Below are 18329 nucleotides of genomic sequence, written 5' to 3'. Positions count from 1 at the left end.
GTACCATAGGGAGTATACTTAAAGTACCATAGGGAGTATTTTATTGCCCTTTCTTAATAAATGAAAAGTCACAGTAGCAGAGAGAGAGAGAGAGTTTCATCAGTCTGCCAATACTCCGCCAGCTAGTTGCCTCTTAGTACCAGAGAAAAACATCAGAACTGTCACAGGTACAGCAAAGAGTAAACCAAGCTTCAGGCTAGAAAACAATGTAAGATGAGAAATAGAAAAACATCTTAGAAGAAAAAAATTTTGCATCTCTCATATTGTGACTACTTCAAGGACAAACATAATGAAGAAACTCCAAACCAAGCATTCTAAGTACAGAATCCAAACACATTATCTTGTCTTTAACATTACTTTGTTAAATACCTTAGGTGCACTTGTGTTTCTACACATACCTGGTAGAACCATGAGAAGGCTTGACCTTTAGGTTGATAGCGGCTATTCACAATACTGAAAAGGGTTTCTGTGACCATAGAAATCCAGTCTTGTAGGGGAATAAAATCAGGTTCAGTCTGTAAGTGATAAATGGAATATAAACATCAAATCCAAACTGACGATCCTTTCTTAAACCAGATCCTACCTGAACAGAAGCTCTCAGCAAAAAGGTTATTCTGCCACTCTCAGCAAACAATGTGTTTTACAAGACAAATCCCTTCCATAGACAATATTTTTGATCCAGATACTACTTACTGAAACCTCATAACAACAGCATAACCCACAAACATTCACAACTCCAAACTCACACAGCCAAGAGTTACCATGTTTCTGCTTTCATGAATCCTTTCAACCCATGCAAAATTAAACGTGGCCACAAAAGTCAAGACAACTATTCAAGTAGTTTCAGCTTGACTATAAAGCACAGGAGTCTCCAAGGGTCTCACAGTTAATTGTTTTATTATCTTGAATTATGACAGGAACACTTAAATGCTACTCATGTATATATACTATATGCAGATGGACAAAAGCTTTTATTTAACATGAAGATTCCATCTCCCCAAATACATTCATTTATAAATGTGGGCAATAACCCAAAGTTCTTAAAAATATATATAGTCCACTCAGTCATACACAGAAAAGCATTCAGGAAGCTCAACTTGCCCCGTGACATGTCAACTATCATATCAACATACCAACACATCAATTTGTCCTGTGGCATTCGTATCACACAACTACTTGACTCAAATCCTGCTTTCTAAGGATGGTGCCTTGGACTGTGATACAGTCTTGTTAATAGAGAACAGGGTCCCCATTACACATGTGTCTTAAGAGCTCTGTTTACTTTTCAACAGGTATAACTAAAAAAAATATCGTGGTGGGATGGCAAGAGAATGTATTTTTCATAGATATAAGGAGAGGTGTATTTCTTGGTTTTAACACCAGCAGGAAAACATAAATGAATAGCTGCCAGATTGCCACAAATAACAGTCTCAGATGTTGAGCAAACATGGATGAATGGAACCTTCTGGCATGAAAACTGAGCTACTGTTTATAGTGTTTTACAAATGAGGAAATAAGTTCAACTAAAAAAAGTTCTCACAAGTGTATTTTCCTTTCTCCACAAATTTCTCCTTTTGAGAGCCACTCTTCATACAGTCATATGCACTGTGGCACACTGTGGAAACTCTTCCACCACTAGCAAGATTGAAAATATCATCTTCTAAGCAGACTTCAGAAAGAGTATATAATACTAGATGAACAAATGAGTACTGCGAATCAAAGAAATCCAGATCATTAGAATTAAAAACATGAATTAAACCAATAAAAGACACCCAGAGCATTACCTTTTTTTTTTTTTTTTTTTCCTTAGAAGTCTTTATCATTCTGCACCTACTAGCAAAAACTGCACAGATCAGCTCATCTACCCAGCATGCAGCAGACAACTGTCAGGTCTGCAGTTCTACTGGCTGGAAGAAAATGCTATTTTTGACTCTGGTTTGGCCTTAGACTTTCTCTTATCCATGCATAGAAAAGTTGGATGTTTACAGTCTGGACATGTTCTGTCGATGCCATAGGAAAACACCTTAAAATCTACACCTTAAAACATGTTGTAAGTAAGAGCTGAGCAAAGAGGTATACAGTGAGTATCTCAGAATCTGCTGGTCATTACCACATCTGTTGAGACTGACAACTAATGCATTGGTCAATGGGTTTCTTCAGAAGAGGTGCCCACTCTGAGTGGGACCACAAAGCTGTTCTTACGGGTCACACAAGGACCACCAGAGAGCTACTAGGGTGGAATTTGAACCTCAAAGTGTGCAGGACTCCTCACACACTGGCCATCTTCTTGAGCATGTCGTCCTGTAGCTTCATTATATTCCTTTCAGAGCACAGGACTTATTTTTCCCAGATTGACTCACCTCAGGCATCCCTTCAGTATCTGAAGAAAGGCTGCTGTCGTATTTGGATACTGCAACTGCAAGACCAGTTAAGGCTAAGAGACAATTTCCTTTCACCACTGGGCTGTCTCTGGACAAAAGAAAGAAAAAAAAAAAAAGAAAAAAAAGCAAAGACGAGTCAAAGAGCGTAACAAACACAGGTAACAAAATACACCTTAGGACAGGGAGGTATATGCTACAGGTAGTTTGATAGGGAACACAATCCTTAACTAACAAGGTCTCTGGCCTAGGAATTTTGTTGGCTTGTTTCCTGGCTCAACAAAAGCATATCATATTTCAGCTTTAAAATTAGAGACCAAATGGAAGATATAAAAGTGTTTCAGTTTTCTCCATTAGATTCCACTAAGAGTGCAGAACTCTTTTTTCCCCCAGATATGTCTTCTATAAAATGCCTCTCAAACACACGAACAAAAGTTGTATAAATACAGACATCTGCTGTCACTAAAAGGAGAACTGCAATTCTGTACAGCTAATGGTATCCTGAGAAATGCAGCAGATGGTCTCAAGTAGCACCAGTTCTACACAGTATAACAGTAAAAAGTTCTTCAAACAGAGAATGACAAGCAGGCTCTACTGGACCAGTGATATTGATAAGACAGTATTAGACCAAAATGGAGCATACTAAATTTCCTGGATTAGTCTGGCATTTTTGAAAGAACTTCCTCATTTATTGTTGTAAATATATTCCTACTCCTGTAATTTAAGTTTTTTTCCCTGCCAACAAACACTTCATTTTGACAATGAGAATATTTTCTGAATTTTTGCGGGGGCTTTATTAACACACACAAAGATTTTAATGAAATGCCACAGACCTTTTAAGTTTGAAGCTCTGAAGCTATCTCCTTTCAGAAAAAACTTCAAATAGGTACAGTTTGGTGGGCACTCAAGTTCTTTTAAATTTCTCTATATGCAAGCCAATGAATCATTTCCTGATTCATATAGCTTTTTATTGTTTCACCTTTTTTTGATTATCAACTTTTAAGTATTTATATTTCATGATGTACCTCAAATGGAGAAACTTCTGAAACTACACTCTCACAAAAGCTAGATTCTGTAATTTAAAAATCATCATCCTACCACTAGGAAGAACAAAAACAATATCATATCCTTTTGCTGAAAATATGAAAAAAAAATTGTATCAATTTCATCACTGTGTCAGACTAGGAGAAAGTCTAGCAAACATGACACTAGATCTATGCACAGAAAATCCTTTTGCTGTTACCTAAAGAAAATTCACCCCTCCTTCCCAAATTATGAAATGCTACTCAGTTTTGCCAACAAATTTCTCCAACTACAATTATATATTTCATTCTGACATCTATAAAGATGGGAAGAGTTTCTTTCATGAACAGCAACAGGGTGAAATCAAAAATTTAGCAGTCAATTGCAAGATAAACTTTATCTTCCACCTTGAAAAAAAAACACAGAAAAAAATAATTTGTCATAAATTAGTAATTCTTACTTTGAAGCACCTTTGATGACATCAGTCAACATATCTCTGGCCCTGCAACAAAAACAAGACTGTATAGTACAGTGCAACAGAAACAAGACTCTATAGTATTATGTATCTAACGTATATTATCCTATGCATTATACCAAGTTATGAATTCATCTGATCTCCCCATAGGTTTTACATGTGGTCATGCTAGGTTAATACCTATCTCGTTTCTCGTACAGCTAACACGAGGCTCAGCACAAACCAATCACAGGTATCAAGCATAAGTGTGGTCACTTACCACTCTTTTTCCCTTGTGCAAATCACCACTGTTGTCAAAAGGGCTCTTGTTTATAAGACTTTACTTTTTGGAAAGTACAGATTGAATCAGTAGCCATAAATCAGCTCATTGAACTGTTATACATAACATTCCAGATCACTGCACCATGCCTTGGCTAATAAAATGTTTTACAATGGACAACCATAACAATTTATCCAGTACTTAGTATACTCCTGAAAACCACTATGGGCATTTATATTATTAGGCAGTGCAATAACCTGAATGCATTTAAATGAAAGCTACAGGAGAATAGTTTCAATTTCTTATGTATTGCCATTGTCAATTTACTTGCTTGCACGCCATGTGCTCTAGGTGTCCCTGCTGGAACAGAGGGAACCTCTAGATCTCTAGAGGTTCCTTACAACCTCAACCATTCTGTGATTCTGTGATTTATCTGAATTTGCTTTCACACCAAAAGAAAAGCAGAGATGCAGGAAAGATTCTATATTGCCAGGTTTGGATGATGAAAGTAAGATTCTGGATGACAAATCGTACAATATCAATTAGTAAGTCTGAGCCATGACTGTCACCCTATGCAAAAAGATACGCTTCACAAATCCACAGCAAATAATAAGATTGAAAAATCCGATCATTAGTTTTTGTAAGCACCCTGTTTCTGCATTCAGTTCCAAAAAATAAAGCAAATTTAAAGCCTTTGAAATACCCCTTTCCTCAGCACTTCACTTGCCATTACAAGTGATGAGCAGCATACAGGTATTTGCTTACCAGAGCCAGGCTGTAAACTGTTTGTACTGCACCTCTTCAGGATCTTCTTTTCCATGTTTTAGCTGCATCTCTAGCTCTGCCTGTCTCCCCTGCAGAATCACAGCAAATCAGGAAAGAATCTTAAGTGGCTAATCACAATTGGCTTTCTTCAGGGAACACTTGGGTAATAGATGTAACCTTTCCAATTCCACCTACTTCATGAGTGAATCTAATTGGTTTTGATACAGGATAACATTGTAATACACAGCACACCAAGTATAATAACCAATAATTTTTGATTATGTGTGAGGAAGGCAGCTGCAGATGACACAAATGGTCACAGATACTGACACATCCTTTCCAGGCCACAGAAAAAGAAATCCCCTTGAAAGGCAGAAAGAGTACAGCAGACAAAGATGATTTCCACTTGAACTCTGACAGCAAAACATCAGTTTCTTAATTCATTACTTGAAGAAAGGCTCATCCTTCTCCTTTTTATGACCTGTCTCTTAGTAACCTTCCTGCAGAGTTCTTCCTGTACATGAAATAATATACATTCTGGCCTCTAACAAGTGTTATCTGAATATGTGAAGTAGCTTGGCCTTACAGTCTCTACCTCAAACCTTGAGACAATTCTCCTCTTCCCTGCTGAGTTGTCCATTGATGTTTCTTGGAAGGTACCTTAATACCTTAATTGAAAAATACAGACTCATAGCTGTGTTTTTCAAATGCTGGAAATTTTCAGGTTGGATGATCATAGAAACTCAGGAACACAAGGCAGCCAATCCTGCAGACTCCAGTTTTCACTCAAAAGGTGATACACCAAAGTTACTAAAGGAACAAGAATAAGAGAAGGCCACAAAAAATTCTATGCTGTGCTCTCAGAAGTGTAAGAGCAAGCACGACTTTACTGTATGCTTTGACTTGCCTGTATGCTCACACTGATTCCAGTTCCTGAGAACACTTGCAACACTGTTTTAAGCCCTGGACTAAATCACTGCTCATAGGATCACTATGAAGTTGGGTTCAGTCCCAAGAACATGCTGAACATGCAAACTGGCAGAACTGTGCAGGCATGTGAGCAGTTCTAATAAAAACAAGAGGATTTTCACATGTACAAAAGGAAAAAATCCTCACACAAATGTTTTGGTGAATTGGGGAGAGAATACTTATTAGCCCTAGATAACCAAATCCAGACTTCTTTGCACCTCAGCCTCCAAACTGGAGAAAGGATTACTATCCTGCCTGACCAGCAATGCTGTTACGTACCAAGTCCATACACTGTTTACGCATACTCTAATTATTTTGGCCATCCAAGAGGAAAAATGCTATAGAAACATACAAGTAAAGATACCTGGTCTCAGGTAAAGGCAAAACAAAAGAGAATTCTACAATGAGAGATTTCAAAAGCAACAAAAGTAAGTTTTATCTCTCTGTAAAATGGCAAGAAATCCTAAAGAGGTTTCAGAACCAAGTTTGGGGAATGCCAACGCTCTCAGGAAATCTTGCGTTCGAGGTAAAGAAATGAAATAGGAAAGGAACTAAATGCAGTTGATAATGGCCCCCTCTGTAGTTAAGATTTAAAATTACAGTTTGAAAAGCAGGCAAAGGGTTTGTGAAGGGGCTCGGTTCAGAACCTGACATTTGCTGATGGGCAAGATAAAGCTTGTTCTGAAAACATTAGAGAAGCACATGCTTTGCTATACCATAAAACAAGAAACAGTGAAAGATCCTGGAATTTGCTCAGAAACCTGACTGGTGCTCACTGTACAAAGCCTGAGGTAGCCTGGAAATACAGAAACATAAGCCCTTGTAGCGGTATAAAGGGAAACTTCTTAAAGGGAGCTACCTGTTACAACTTCTTAAATCTTTTTTCAGTGGAAAAAGCAAATGATGCTACTTCAGTATACATATCAGATTAGCTAATCTAATGAGAGGGGTAATCGGGATAATTTCTGTATTTCCTACTCTTAGATAGGGTGGAAAATAGAAAGATAAATCCCTCACAGTACAACGGTATCACAACGGGATAAGAAATAAATTATATTTAATTAACCATTTCTCAACAGCCTTTGTCCACTTTGTAATACTGTTATTAGAACAATTCCATCTATAATAAGAGGTTAGAATTCAAGTTAAAACCTTACAGTTTAAAGAGGCACCTGCAATTGGAAAAGCTAACCTACTGGGGCTTAGCAAAGAACAAGCCTGCAAGAATCAGAACTGTAAGCAGAAATTATACCTGTATGACACGTCTCAGATCCTGCTGCCATTAGCTGACAACTCTCCTAATTTTACCTCATTTTCATAAAACTTATTTTAACACAAACTTGTTTTTTAACATGATTATTATTTGTGTGAACGCCATTACTCCTAAAAATAAAAGATTAATTTAGCTTTAATGAACTTTAACATGCATATCATCATGTAGCTCAAAATTACCTGCAGGACTGCACTGTATGTTCGACTCATAAATCCCAACCAGGACTGTGGCAGCAATATTGAGCGGTGCCATTCAGAAGGCTGAATGTTAACCTGTGCAACACATCAGGAAGTGTAAAGTGGTTATATATTAAGTTTACCAAGAAGAATTCACAGAGCCATGTTCACAATATCTTAAAACTATATACGTTTTGTCTCATACTATATTTACATTCCATTAACAAAAATCCAATGTTGAAATGAACGACAACTTACATAGGACTGAAGGACCTCCCAGGCTCTCATTAATCCATCATTAATAGGTTAAAAGCTCCAACGTTTGACCATGCAAATCAAAAAACACTGAAATCAACAGTAACTTTAATTGTTACATAAACATTAATAAACCAGCTAAGAGTTTAATGGTCTGATCCTACAAACATTCAGGAATACTCCCTGCTGAATTGATTAGTTCAAAGAGAGACAGCACCTTACTTGGATAGATCTGTCGTCTCCCGCCTGTCGTTTGCTGACAGCTTTTTGCTCATGTTCACAGATATTGCGCATGGCTGTCAGAAATTAAAAACGATACCATATTCATCACATTTTCCTTTCTGTTTTCACTTTTTGAACTTCATTACCCAGGCCAGCCAAAACAGGACGCTTCACATAGTTCAACAGATTGACTCAACTAATTAATCCCAGAGAGAACAGTGAAATTATATAAGGCAATCAGCACAACATTTTTTAGTACTGATGGGGAAAAACATGTACATAACAAAGATAGTTGTGCAATTTACGTTGGACAACCTATGTGCCTTTAAAAGCTTTAAACATACACTTAAAATAAATCCAATAGATGACCACTAAACACAGGAGCAATCATTCAGAAGGACTCAAGGTACATAGCTGGGGTATATATAACCATATCTAAGCACATAATTAAACTTTTTTTTCCCTAAGGAAAGGCGCTGTTGAAGAAAAAAGTGGGAGGGGTAGAATTTTTGTTCTCTAGTAAGGCTCAGCAAAGGAGTAATAGAAGGAGATGAATACTGCTTCACGAATAGTGTAAAGAAAGGTGTAACAGCTCTCCCCCTTCTACTACTAAACCTCACACAAATATGGTAGCTCCAACTTCGTGACAGCAAAACATGCAGTACACACTGTGATGTGTGCAGTCTTTCCTCAGATGCACTAAATCGTTCTCTTCAGTAACTATCACAACAAACAATAACCTGCAGACATTTTCAGATCATATTAAAAAACAAAGTAAAATGGGTTTAGAAACAAGCCCATTTTCTAGTTATTTGTAGATTAACAAAATAAATACAGTGACACAATAAAATGGGAAAATTCAGGCCACAGAAGAACAGGTTTATCAAACCTCAGACTCTTGCACACTATATGTACCTTACTACCAAAACTGTTACGTAATCAAAATATATTAATTATTTTTTTTAAAAAAGTGTATTAGAAATCAATTAAAACAGTCCCTTTTTCTTGCTCTCTAATTATAGCTTTAGTTGCTGCAATAGTTCACTAAGGTGACATGGGATTAAAAAAAAAAAACCTCACTTTTTAAACAGCTGTTTTTTCATACTCAGAAATGAGCTCTAATTAAAATGATGGCCACACATTGGTATGTCTCATCATATTCTATGATGGGCATACAGAATTAATTTTTTTGCTAGTGTCCAATTATTTCTAACATCTGCCTCTCCTGAAAGATAAAAAAAAAAAAGCCATGACTGTCATTTGGATTCCATTGGAAACAATTTATTTCATCTCAGCAGTTTCCAGGATAGTATGTTCTTAATTAGCAAAAAGAAAAGGCAAACATATGCGTTTGGAGCGAGATGGAATACATCTCAGTATCCACTGTTTAAGGCCCACATTTTTCATTTTCAAATTAAAAGAACACAGAGTTGAATAACAATTTCTCTGTAGCTGTCATGAAGCCCAGTCCAAAGCCCACCAACTACTAACCCTGCAAGACTTAATCCCAGAGGTGGTTATGGCACTTTTCTAGTTCATGGAGGCTTGTGTGTTCAAAATGGGAATCACTCCAGGCGCTGGGGAATCTCTTCACCATAAGGATGTCTACTGGTCTCTTCTCTAGCAGTGATCTAGATCACCTACCTAGTGCCAGGAAGTCATCTTCCTAACTCCTCCTGTCTAATCTCATCTGTTTGATGCTCTGCAAAGTCTACATAAAGAAGACGATATTCTTCCTACACAGTTTATAATAAACACAAGATTACTGGGCTAAAGCCTTAAGCCCACTGCCAGGCGCACAAGTGGGGAGTAGTTAAACTTACAACAGCCACCCAGAAGTACTAGTAAATAAATACACCCTAAAAGCCATAAAAAAATCAAAACAGATGATCTGCTTGGCCTGGCAGAAAATACAGATACTCCTACACAAAAAAACTCCCCTCTCCAAATGCTCTTGCATTTTGTTCCCATTCTAAAACTAGTTAGATTCATGAATTAGATTTGTCTCACCTCACACAAAGCATACCATATAATCCATACTTCCCCATAAGAGCAAGAACAAGCCTTCAAATACTTCAAGGCATTCATGTGAGGGAAAAAAGGCTACTGTCTTATTGCATGTAAAACAAATTAGACCGTGTAATTGTCTAATGTAATGTGTAATATGCTCTAGTAATAGCACTTTGATGTGCTTGCACTATGGCTAGAAAACTGAAAAGCTTTTGATGAATTATTTTTTCTCAAACATTTTGGATATCTGAGGAGTAAGAGGGAGCTGGAAGAGTGAATCGAGTATCTTTGCCATACAAAGAGCACAATCAAAACCACTGAATTAATACTGAAAATGTCCGGACATAGTTCCTTAGATCATTGCATAAGCAATGTTGGTAACTATTAGCTAAGCACAGGAAACTTGTTGCTTAGAGTACATGGTTTTCCTTCTCCGCCATCACTGTGAAAAAAGCACCATTAAGCATTGGTTAACTAACATTATCAAGTCCAAATAAAGCTGAAAGAAAACAAAGTCTAGATTTTTTGTGTTTGACTTCCATACATGAAGGCACAGCGGACAGACACAGTGGGCTTTTGAACCAAAAAAAGGTGGTTGGGAAACACTGCCATGCAAACAGTCCAGGGATGTTCTTGGGTTAACCAGGCTGCAAGCAGTTCTCAAGAAGTAGTCACAGCCTGAGCACAGAGGCAGTGAGAACCACAGGCACCACCCACAGCCTGGGTGCTAATAACTCTACTAATAACTGCTAATACCTGCACATCAGATGCTATTTATTCCTAAAAGCTTGAGAAGAAGGTACCTCACTTGGAAAAGGCACAAGCAGAGATTGTGTTGGCCTCAGTGCTCAGCTGTTTCACCTCAACTGCTGCATTGCCAATACAAGCAAATACCAAGGAAAGATCTAGACAAGTCTTTTCTTAGCATGAGTGCCTTTGTCCCACCACAAGTCTTTGCTCAACACCGCTCACTTGTTTGGCATGGAGACACAGCCTGCAGAGGACATGCAAAACACATGCAGGGAATAAGAACATGTCTAACACTTTGCTGAGAATCCAATTAAGATAACACCATTTAAGAGCAACACTCAGGACTCAGAAATTGCTATGATTAATATTTGTGACCTAATTTTAAGTTTGCCATAGGTCAGAGAGACTAGGATTCTCACTGAGTTCTAGTACACAGCACAGATTTCCACCTAGATATCCCTGAGCGACTCACATGGACCCTAAATTCTGCTCAACCCTTTAACAAACATGTGGCTATAAAATGTGTTTCAGTAACTAGTAAAGTGATTAGGCATGTGTTTAAATGCTTCTCACCCACAGGACATACATGAAATCCCAGAGATGTCATGTATTGCAAGCACTAAGTATCTGTATCAATGAAGAATGAATTATCAATTCTCCAATTCTGAAGTTTCATCCAGAATGTTTTTTCTAAGACATTTGCATGCATGCACTCTCTCCATCCCTAACCCTGATATTCCTTTGCAAGGAAGCATTTACCTTTCTTCTTATAAGCTGTATTAGACTAGGGAGAAGGAAGGCAAAAAAATCTGCCTACAAGCTTAACTTCCTGAATACTGTTTTGGTACCGGTAAAGATGAATGCAATAAATCCAATAGCAGAAGCCAGATATGAACTACTTAAATATCTACATGAAAAAGAATATATTACAGCAAATTCTGAACTCAGTTGTACCAAACCCAATTACCACCTTGATGTGTCACAATTAAAAAAAAAAAAAAAATCAGGTCAGAAGCAAAAAGAAGGAACTTTCCCCTGCTCAAAGGTGCAGCTATCACAGCACACCTATCAAGCTCACCTATAACTGGAGCAGAGAATGCTTCTTCTGTGAGCAAATATAAAGAACACCTAACATTGTTTGAACAGCAGTAGTTAACCCCTACACAAATCACCTGGCTCATATACTGACAACCAAGTTTTCAATTGTACCTTCAAGTAATTATGCTTTTTCCAAAAAAAAATGTGTGAATGTGTTGAGAAATTCAAACGAAGACCATCCCCTTTTTGCTTGAAAACATTCCACCAGCTGATGCTGTCAAAGCCACCATTTACTACTAGCCTGTGCCAAAGGGAGGCTGACTCAGGTGATATCTGCATATAGCATGAACACCCAGTTCACTTCCACTAAGGAAATAAAAAGGCCAGTAGCTATGTTAAAACCTAGCAGCTTTCACGGGTCTCACCCAAAACATACATGTACAGAACCATCAAAACATATAGCCTATGATGTGAATATATGTGACTATTCCTCCTTTGTTTTCACAACACAGGCAAGCGACCCTGGAATGAGACTATTCCCATAGATCCCAAGGAAGAATTACTCCAAAGGCCAAAACAGTCACTGGCAATTACTGGGTAACCTAGTCCAGGTGCCTGTGAGCAACCTGAGGGGTTTATTGGCCAAGGTGGTTGTGACAGCCTCAGAGAAAAAAAAGAAAATCCCATGATCCTGCTGACTCTGACCAGTGTGACCACAGTGACCCGTCTTCGAAAGGACATTCAGGTTAACAAGATCTGTACAGCGAAAAAAAAAAAAAAAAAAAATCAATCGCCGCATTCCCATTTCTGGGGAGAAGAGAATGTTCCTCTTCTAAGTCATAGTGACCAGTAAAGGAAAACACACCCTACTTCAAATACACCAAAGTATACTGAATACACACTCATGAGAAACCACTTCAAATAATATTAAAAAAGACCTTCTCTATCTTAATCTGATCTTGTTGATAGATATGATAGCTGCATTCAGTGCCTCAGCTAGACAGCACACAGGAGACAGTCTAGTCTCCTAAGGCTTAATCACAAGTTACCTTTGCATTGTTGTTGCTTCTGTTAGATTTAAATGACAAGTAAAACAAGTATTTATTATACGTATGTTTTATAGACATTTCAACACGCACGAAAAATACTTTCACTTGAGTATAAACACATGTAAGCTCTTTTTTCTTGTATAGCAAATCCTCACCAATCATGTCCTTACATACAAGGATTCTTTATGCAAAAAGTAACCTGTATGCTCATATTCTACCTGAGGGGAAGGCCTTAAAAATACTGAAAAATATGTCATTGGAGGAGATGCAGAGTACCAAACCGTGAAAGCAGCATAGGGTTCAGTAGAAAATAAACAGAAAAGTTCAGCATTTTGTGCAGCTGCTGCATTCTGTGGGACCTGGGTCCAGTGCCAACGTTTCAGGCAGAGGAGGAAGGGGAGACAGGGAGTAATTATATGATAATGTGACATGTATTGAAATGTTTCATAAGCAGTGGTATGAAGCCCACTATTTTGTGGACTTCTGGAATACTGAATTTTGGGCATCTGGTTTGTTTGTTTTCTTCCTTCTGAACTACTGTATCTGTAAACAGTCACATGTTGCCCTAGCAAAGCACCAATTACTATCTTCGGTAAAAATTTAAACCATGATATTTGTTTGTATGTACTAGCACTGATTATAATATCCAGCAGCACATCAAGAATTGGCCTTTCTTGTACTAGCAAAATACCTTCTGAATCATAAAAAAGACAGTTTGCCAAAATTTATTTTATGTACAAAGATACAAAGAATTTAAAACAGTATAGAATATGCAACAATTATTGAAGGACAGAAATGTTACAAAAATATTAAAAGTACTTCAAAAAAGGTGAAGTCAGTTGAGTTAGGCTATAGGTAAACTAAAAAGATTTTTGAATATGTTTAAAATATGCAATTAAATAAATAAAAATATTTAGACAGCCTTAACTGTGGCCTTTTAGCATAACCCACAATTAGTAAGTTATTCCCAATAGCATTTTTGCATTTGCTTTGATGTCCTAATAAACTTTTACTTTCACATCCCTGATGGTAAGTAGTATTATCTCCAGTTTATGCCTTATTCTTCATCTATAAAGACACTAAGATGGAAAATATTTATGAAATTTGCATACTTGGTTAGATGCCTGAATTTTTAGGATTTTGTGTGTGTTTGTTTTGTGATTTTTAGGGAACAACTTCACAAGTGAAGTACTTTAAAACATAAAACACTGTTGATGCTGACTTTGTAGATAGCAGCAGGAAGAGATCTCCAGCCCAAGTCCTACTGATACAGACTGGCTTATGTCCTTACAGCAAAAGTCCTGAATTTCCTCAGCAATCAATGTGATGTCTCTGGGGCCTCAAGACATAATTATTACTTTCCCCCGCCTCCAAATTCAAAGTGGCCAAAATAAGATGATGTGTCAGAGCCATCTAGTGGGGTATTTTAAGGGAGGTGCTTAAGTGTATCCATGGAAGAGTTTCATTAGAGAGAGTTAAAAGCCCACCATAGGTAGAAGAATCTAAATTCATAACAGTCCTCTTTTACACTGTCCATCATGAAGCTTTAGGCAAGCTACATTGCAGACAAGCTAGCTTTGGAAGGAACTAGTTGGTCTGTTCCAAAGAGATCCTGGGAGTGAATTATTACAAAAGGATCATGGAGCTGCACCTTGAAAAATGAGAATAAGAATTTGCATTGCTGTGGTTGACCAAAAACTTTCAAACACCCAGACATCAATGTGTTGTATTTTGATCTCTGGAAATTGAGTCCAGTCTTTATTTTTAACAAAGATTTTTTGTTTGTTCGTATACACTCTAATTTGTATCACACTTGGCAGAATAAAACGACGTAACTCGTGAAGTCTTATTCATGTTCTATGAAGAGAATTTTCTCTCCAAGATACATGTTATTAACCTCTGTAGCAATGCAAAATGATCATAGTAACAGAGTTGTTTTATGAACACTTAAAGATATTAACCTGTGTTAGCAAATGCTCTCAGACATAAAAACTGGGAAAAGAATGTTTATTTCACCAAGTCTAGTCTAGGAGTAGTCTAACTACTCATTTTGTGTTACATGTCTCTAACGTTTTCAAGGATCAACTTTCATATCAACCATAAAAATACTGTAATTTTAAACTCCATGGAAAATTTAGTAATAAGCACTTTACTTTCTCCAGTGACCAACTGGGTGACTTACTAGCTCTTTTCTTCAAAGCTACATGAATTCATGTATTACAGTTTACTGAAGGTCACTCCATAGAATCAGCAACATGAGCCTAGTAGGCCAAGGAGCTGAAACAATTAAGAAACAGAAGAAAATACAGTCCCTAATCTGTCAAATGGTGAATGTCGATTCCGCATGGAGTCATTATTCAGACTTGTCATTCATCAAGAACTGGTCAGACATAACTGGCAAAAGCAGGCATGAGCAGCCTGCCAGGTAGAATAAGGCAGATACCGGCTTCTGTTCGCTCTCTTGGTCTTCAGCACATTTCAGCACATTTAAAGAACACATTCAGAATATTTTCAAAAGGTATTCACATGTTCAATTCAAGTTACTGTCTGTCAGAGAGACTTGAATGAATTACGGTACATTCATACATATCATAGCCAGTTGCTACCATTCCCTAATCAGAAAACAAACAAACAAACAAAAAAGGCAAAACAAACAAAGACTCCACGGGTAGTAAGGGAGAAAAAAAATCCCGATGAGGAAGCCAAGCCAAGCCAGCACCTTACCTCATGAAGGAGGGCTACCAACATTTGCTGGAAGCTGCGTCCCCTGCTGGCCAGAAAACGGTTGATAGGCTTGCCATCTTTGCCCATGTGGACTGGAAGGTCGTAACACAACAACATGCCAGCTTACAGAAACGGGAAGGAAATGGAAGGTCAGTGCAAATTCTCTTGATAATATAATAATTCAGAAAAGTATCACATATGATAGATTTGATAAGCCTGAGAGCTACTGAAGTTAATTTAATAAAAGCCAATGATCTAAAAGCCTAATGGCGTATATAAGCATATTCAAATAATGCTGGATATGATTTTTTTTCTTAAACTGATCCACTCTCAGACAGTGAGTCAAAAAGATCTCTTTTGGATAGAAGCTTGCACACATATGTCACTTAAGCACTTGCCCATTATTGGACCACTGAGGGCTGAAGAAAGCATTAGCTTACCTGCAAGGCCTGGTGTCAAGCCCGGTTGTTTGTTCCTTTCATACATTTTCAGCAGGAAGCTGGGAACTCCTGCCACAGTCTTGCCATGGTCTGCACGTGTGGCCCCTCCTCTCAAAGCAGAATGATACACTCCACGGGGCATGTTGGTCATCTCCTGCTTCACCAGTGATGCTGCAAACTCCTCAAATGCTAGGGGAATTGCAAGTAAAACAGAAGAGTGGAAATGGAAAATCAGAGACTGATGACAGAGACACTGAAAAAAATCCCAGCAAACCCAGAATTGCAGCTGTCCTTCAGGGCAGTTATGCTTAGCTAAGCTAACAAGGCATTCAGATTAAAGCTCAGTTGGTGTCTCACACCATATTCACTGCTACTGCAAACTCAGCTTGAGAAACTCTGAAACAGTCAGGTCAGACAGGCAGAAAAGCAAAATTGCCTCAACTATTCCCTGAACTGATTACATTCTTCCACTGTTACACATCTAACAGCACAGGCTGAACAAAGGATGGCAGAAATTAAATTGATGTTTACCACTGTAACAAAACATGTTTTCCCACAAAACATAGGGTTTTTTTTTGTTTTGTTTTAGAAGATTTAAGGACTGTGAAAATAGAGTAGACAGGGCATGCATGAAGGAGAGGGCAGGCAGACAAAAGTGTAACGCTCGTACTATGGTTTCTGTAGTCACAGCCATAGATATTTATCAAGCTCTGTGCTCTTAGGCCATATCTTTTATGTTGCAGTTATGTTTAAAAACATAAAGAATATATCATTATTTCTTTTTTGTGAAGTCATATTGAAGACACTCAAAACAGATTCTGAGGCAAGAGACAGAGCCCAAGGGAGTAGCTTGCCAACAAAAACCTCAAACTAGAAAACCTGAAACAATTTCACGAAACACCTGGACATTATCACTTAAGTATGGACAATACCATACTTCAAAGTTTGTAATCGGTCTGAGATGGGTGGGTGGGAAAGAGAAAACACCTCAGCTGTTCCTCTGCATGAAAATAATAATCACCACCATCAACTGCTGCCATAAAAATTCCAGTACTTTGAGGCAATACTCAAACTGAAGTGGCAAAGCAGTGCACAACTCAAGTTCCCCCTGCTTCACATGAGCAGACATTTACAGTAAAAAAAACTGCAATATGTTCCAGTCAATTGTTACAGAGTTCTCCTTTGTTTTCTAGTTTTTCTTCCCAGCTCTGCTGCAGAGATAGTCTCTGTATATTTGTTTGCAATCTTAGATGTTTTCCTCCCACAGAGCTGGAGAAGGCTCTTGGTAAAAAAAAAAAAAAAAAAAAAAAAAAAAAAGAAAAACAAAACAAAACAAAAAACAAAAAACCCACAGCTCTACAGTAATGCCAATACCAACATCATCTTCTGGTTGGAGCTCTGTATTTTATCAGCTGTTGCCACAGCAACAAGTGTTCATCTCCTCAAAAAGCATGTGGAGGCTGAAAATGAGTAGATTTTTTGTTCTTCCCAAGGATGCAAGAGGAGGGAGGGAGGCAAAAGTACAAAGAAGCAGGCCAGAGTTCAAGAAATCTACTACAAAAGTCAACAGGAAATACCTCATAGGTAGCATTTCCTTTGGAAATTGAAGTTGACTTGGTGTGACTAGACTAGCAAGAGCTTCGGGGAAGCTGTGAAGCTCAGAGGCCACCATGTTTAAAAGCATTTCAATCCTTCTCTTACCAAGGAAGCACTGAATTATCTCAGTAACATGTAACAGCAAAACTCCATCAGGTAAGACGCACAGATTCAGACCCAATGGTGACATAGTGACTCCTGGAGCATTCTTGTCATTGCTTCTCACACCCATTTTCCTACCCTGTCATTGGAGTTACTAAATCAGGACTACGACTCCTGCTGATAATGGAACAAAAGCTTTTCAAGTATATACTGTGTATTCTCTCTTAACTGGCAGATTAAGGCTCAAAAATCTATTTCGATAATCTTTTCGGATGGGAAAGTTGTTTGCATGTATGTTTTTAAACCATTATGTGGTATCTGCCTCCTTTTATTCAGTCTGTTTTCTCTAAACACCATTCACAGTTTTCCCACCTTCCTGGTAAGCTTCCTATCTCAACGTTCAGTGTGTGGCCTTAAATTTCTGCCCAGATGCATCGCTGTCTTTAGTTAAGTTATTTTTCTTCCCCTTCCCAAGAGGGAAAGAGAATTTCCCTCTTCCCCCTCTTCAGAATCTACTAAACAGGGCATATAGTCCCTATTTCTAAGAGGAGCTGGTGTATTTTAGCCTGCTGAACACACATTTGGTGTGTATTTGGTAAATGCATATTTCTAGGAGCTTCCTTGTAGAAAAAGGCCAGTTACAAGATTAATTACATCATGGTACTACCTACGGATTGCAATTACGGATCAATATCGCAGGCATCCTACAGTGAGATAACAATGTTTGTACCCAGCTGTGCTTCAAAAATATCTGTACTGTGCTCCCTCTTGAGCTTGTACTGTGATGAAACATTGGGCACTTGAGGTTAAATAATAAGCAACAAG

General features: G+C 37.9%; 1 protein-coding gene across 1 annotated transcript in view; it reads right to left on the bottom strand.

Moving 5' to 3' along the window:
• Window positions 1-18329, bottom strand: part of FOCAD (focadhesin) — an 89199-nt gene that overhangs the window by 26911 nt on the left and 43959 nt on the right. The window contains exons 19-25 of the mRNA XM_010226159.2: window positions 15807-15995; window positions 15367-15488; window positions 7322-7414; window positions 4901-4989; window positions 3862-3903; window positions 2361-2469; window positions 399-515 (exon numbers count right to left, since the gene is read on the bottom strand). Of these exons, the coding sequence (XP_010224461.2) occupies window positions 399-515; window positions 2361-2469; window positions 3862-3903; window positions 4901-4989; window positions 7322-7414; window positions 15367-15488; window positions 15807-15995 (761 nt within the window). The remainder of the gene's footprint in view (window positions 1-398; window positions 516-2360; window positions 2470-3861; window positions 3904-4900; window positions 4990-7321; window positions 7415-15366; window positions 15489-15806; window positions 15996-18329) is intronic.

Source organism: Tinamus guttatus, unplaced genomic scaffold (genome assembly GCF_059628265.1).
Source record: "Tinamus guttatus ecotype Peru unplaced genomic scaffold, ASM5962826v1 Tinamus_guttatus_pri_ptg000345l, whole genome shotgun sequence".
In the NCBI taxonomy this organism is placed as follows: Eukaryota; Metazoa; Chordata; class Aves; order Tinamiformes; family Tinamidae; genus Tinamus; species Tinamus guttatus.
Note: the sequence above shows the minus strand (reverse complement) of the source record. Positions and strands in the feature narration are given on the sequence as shown.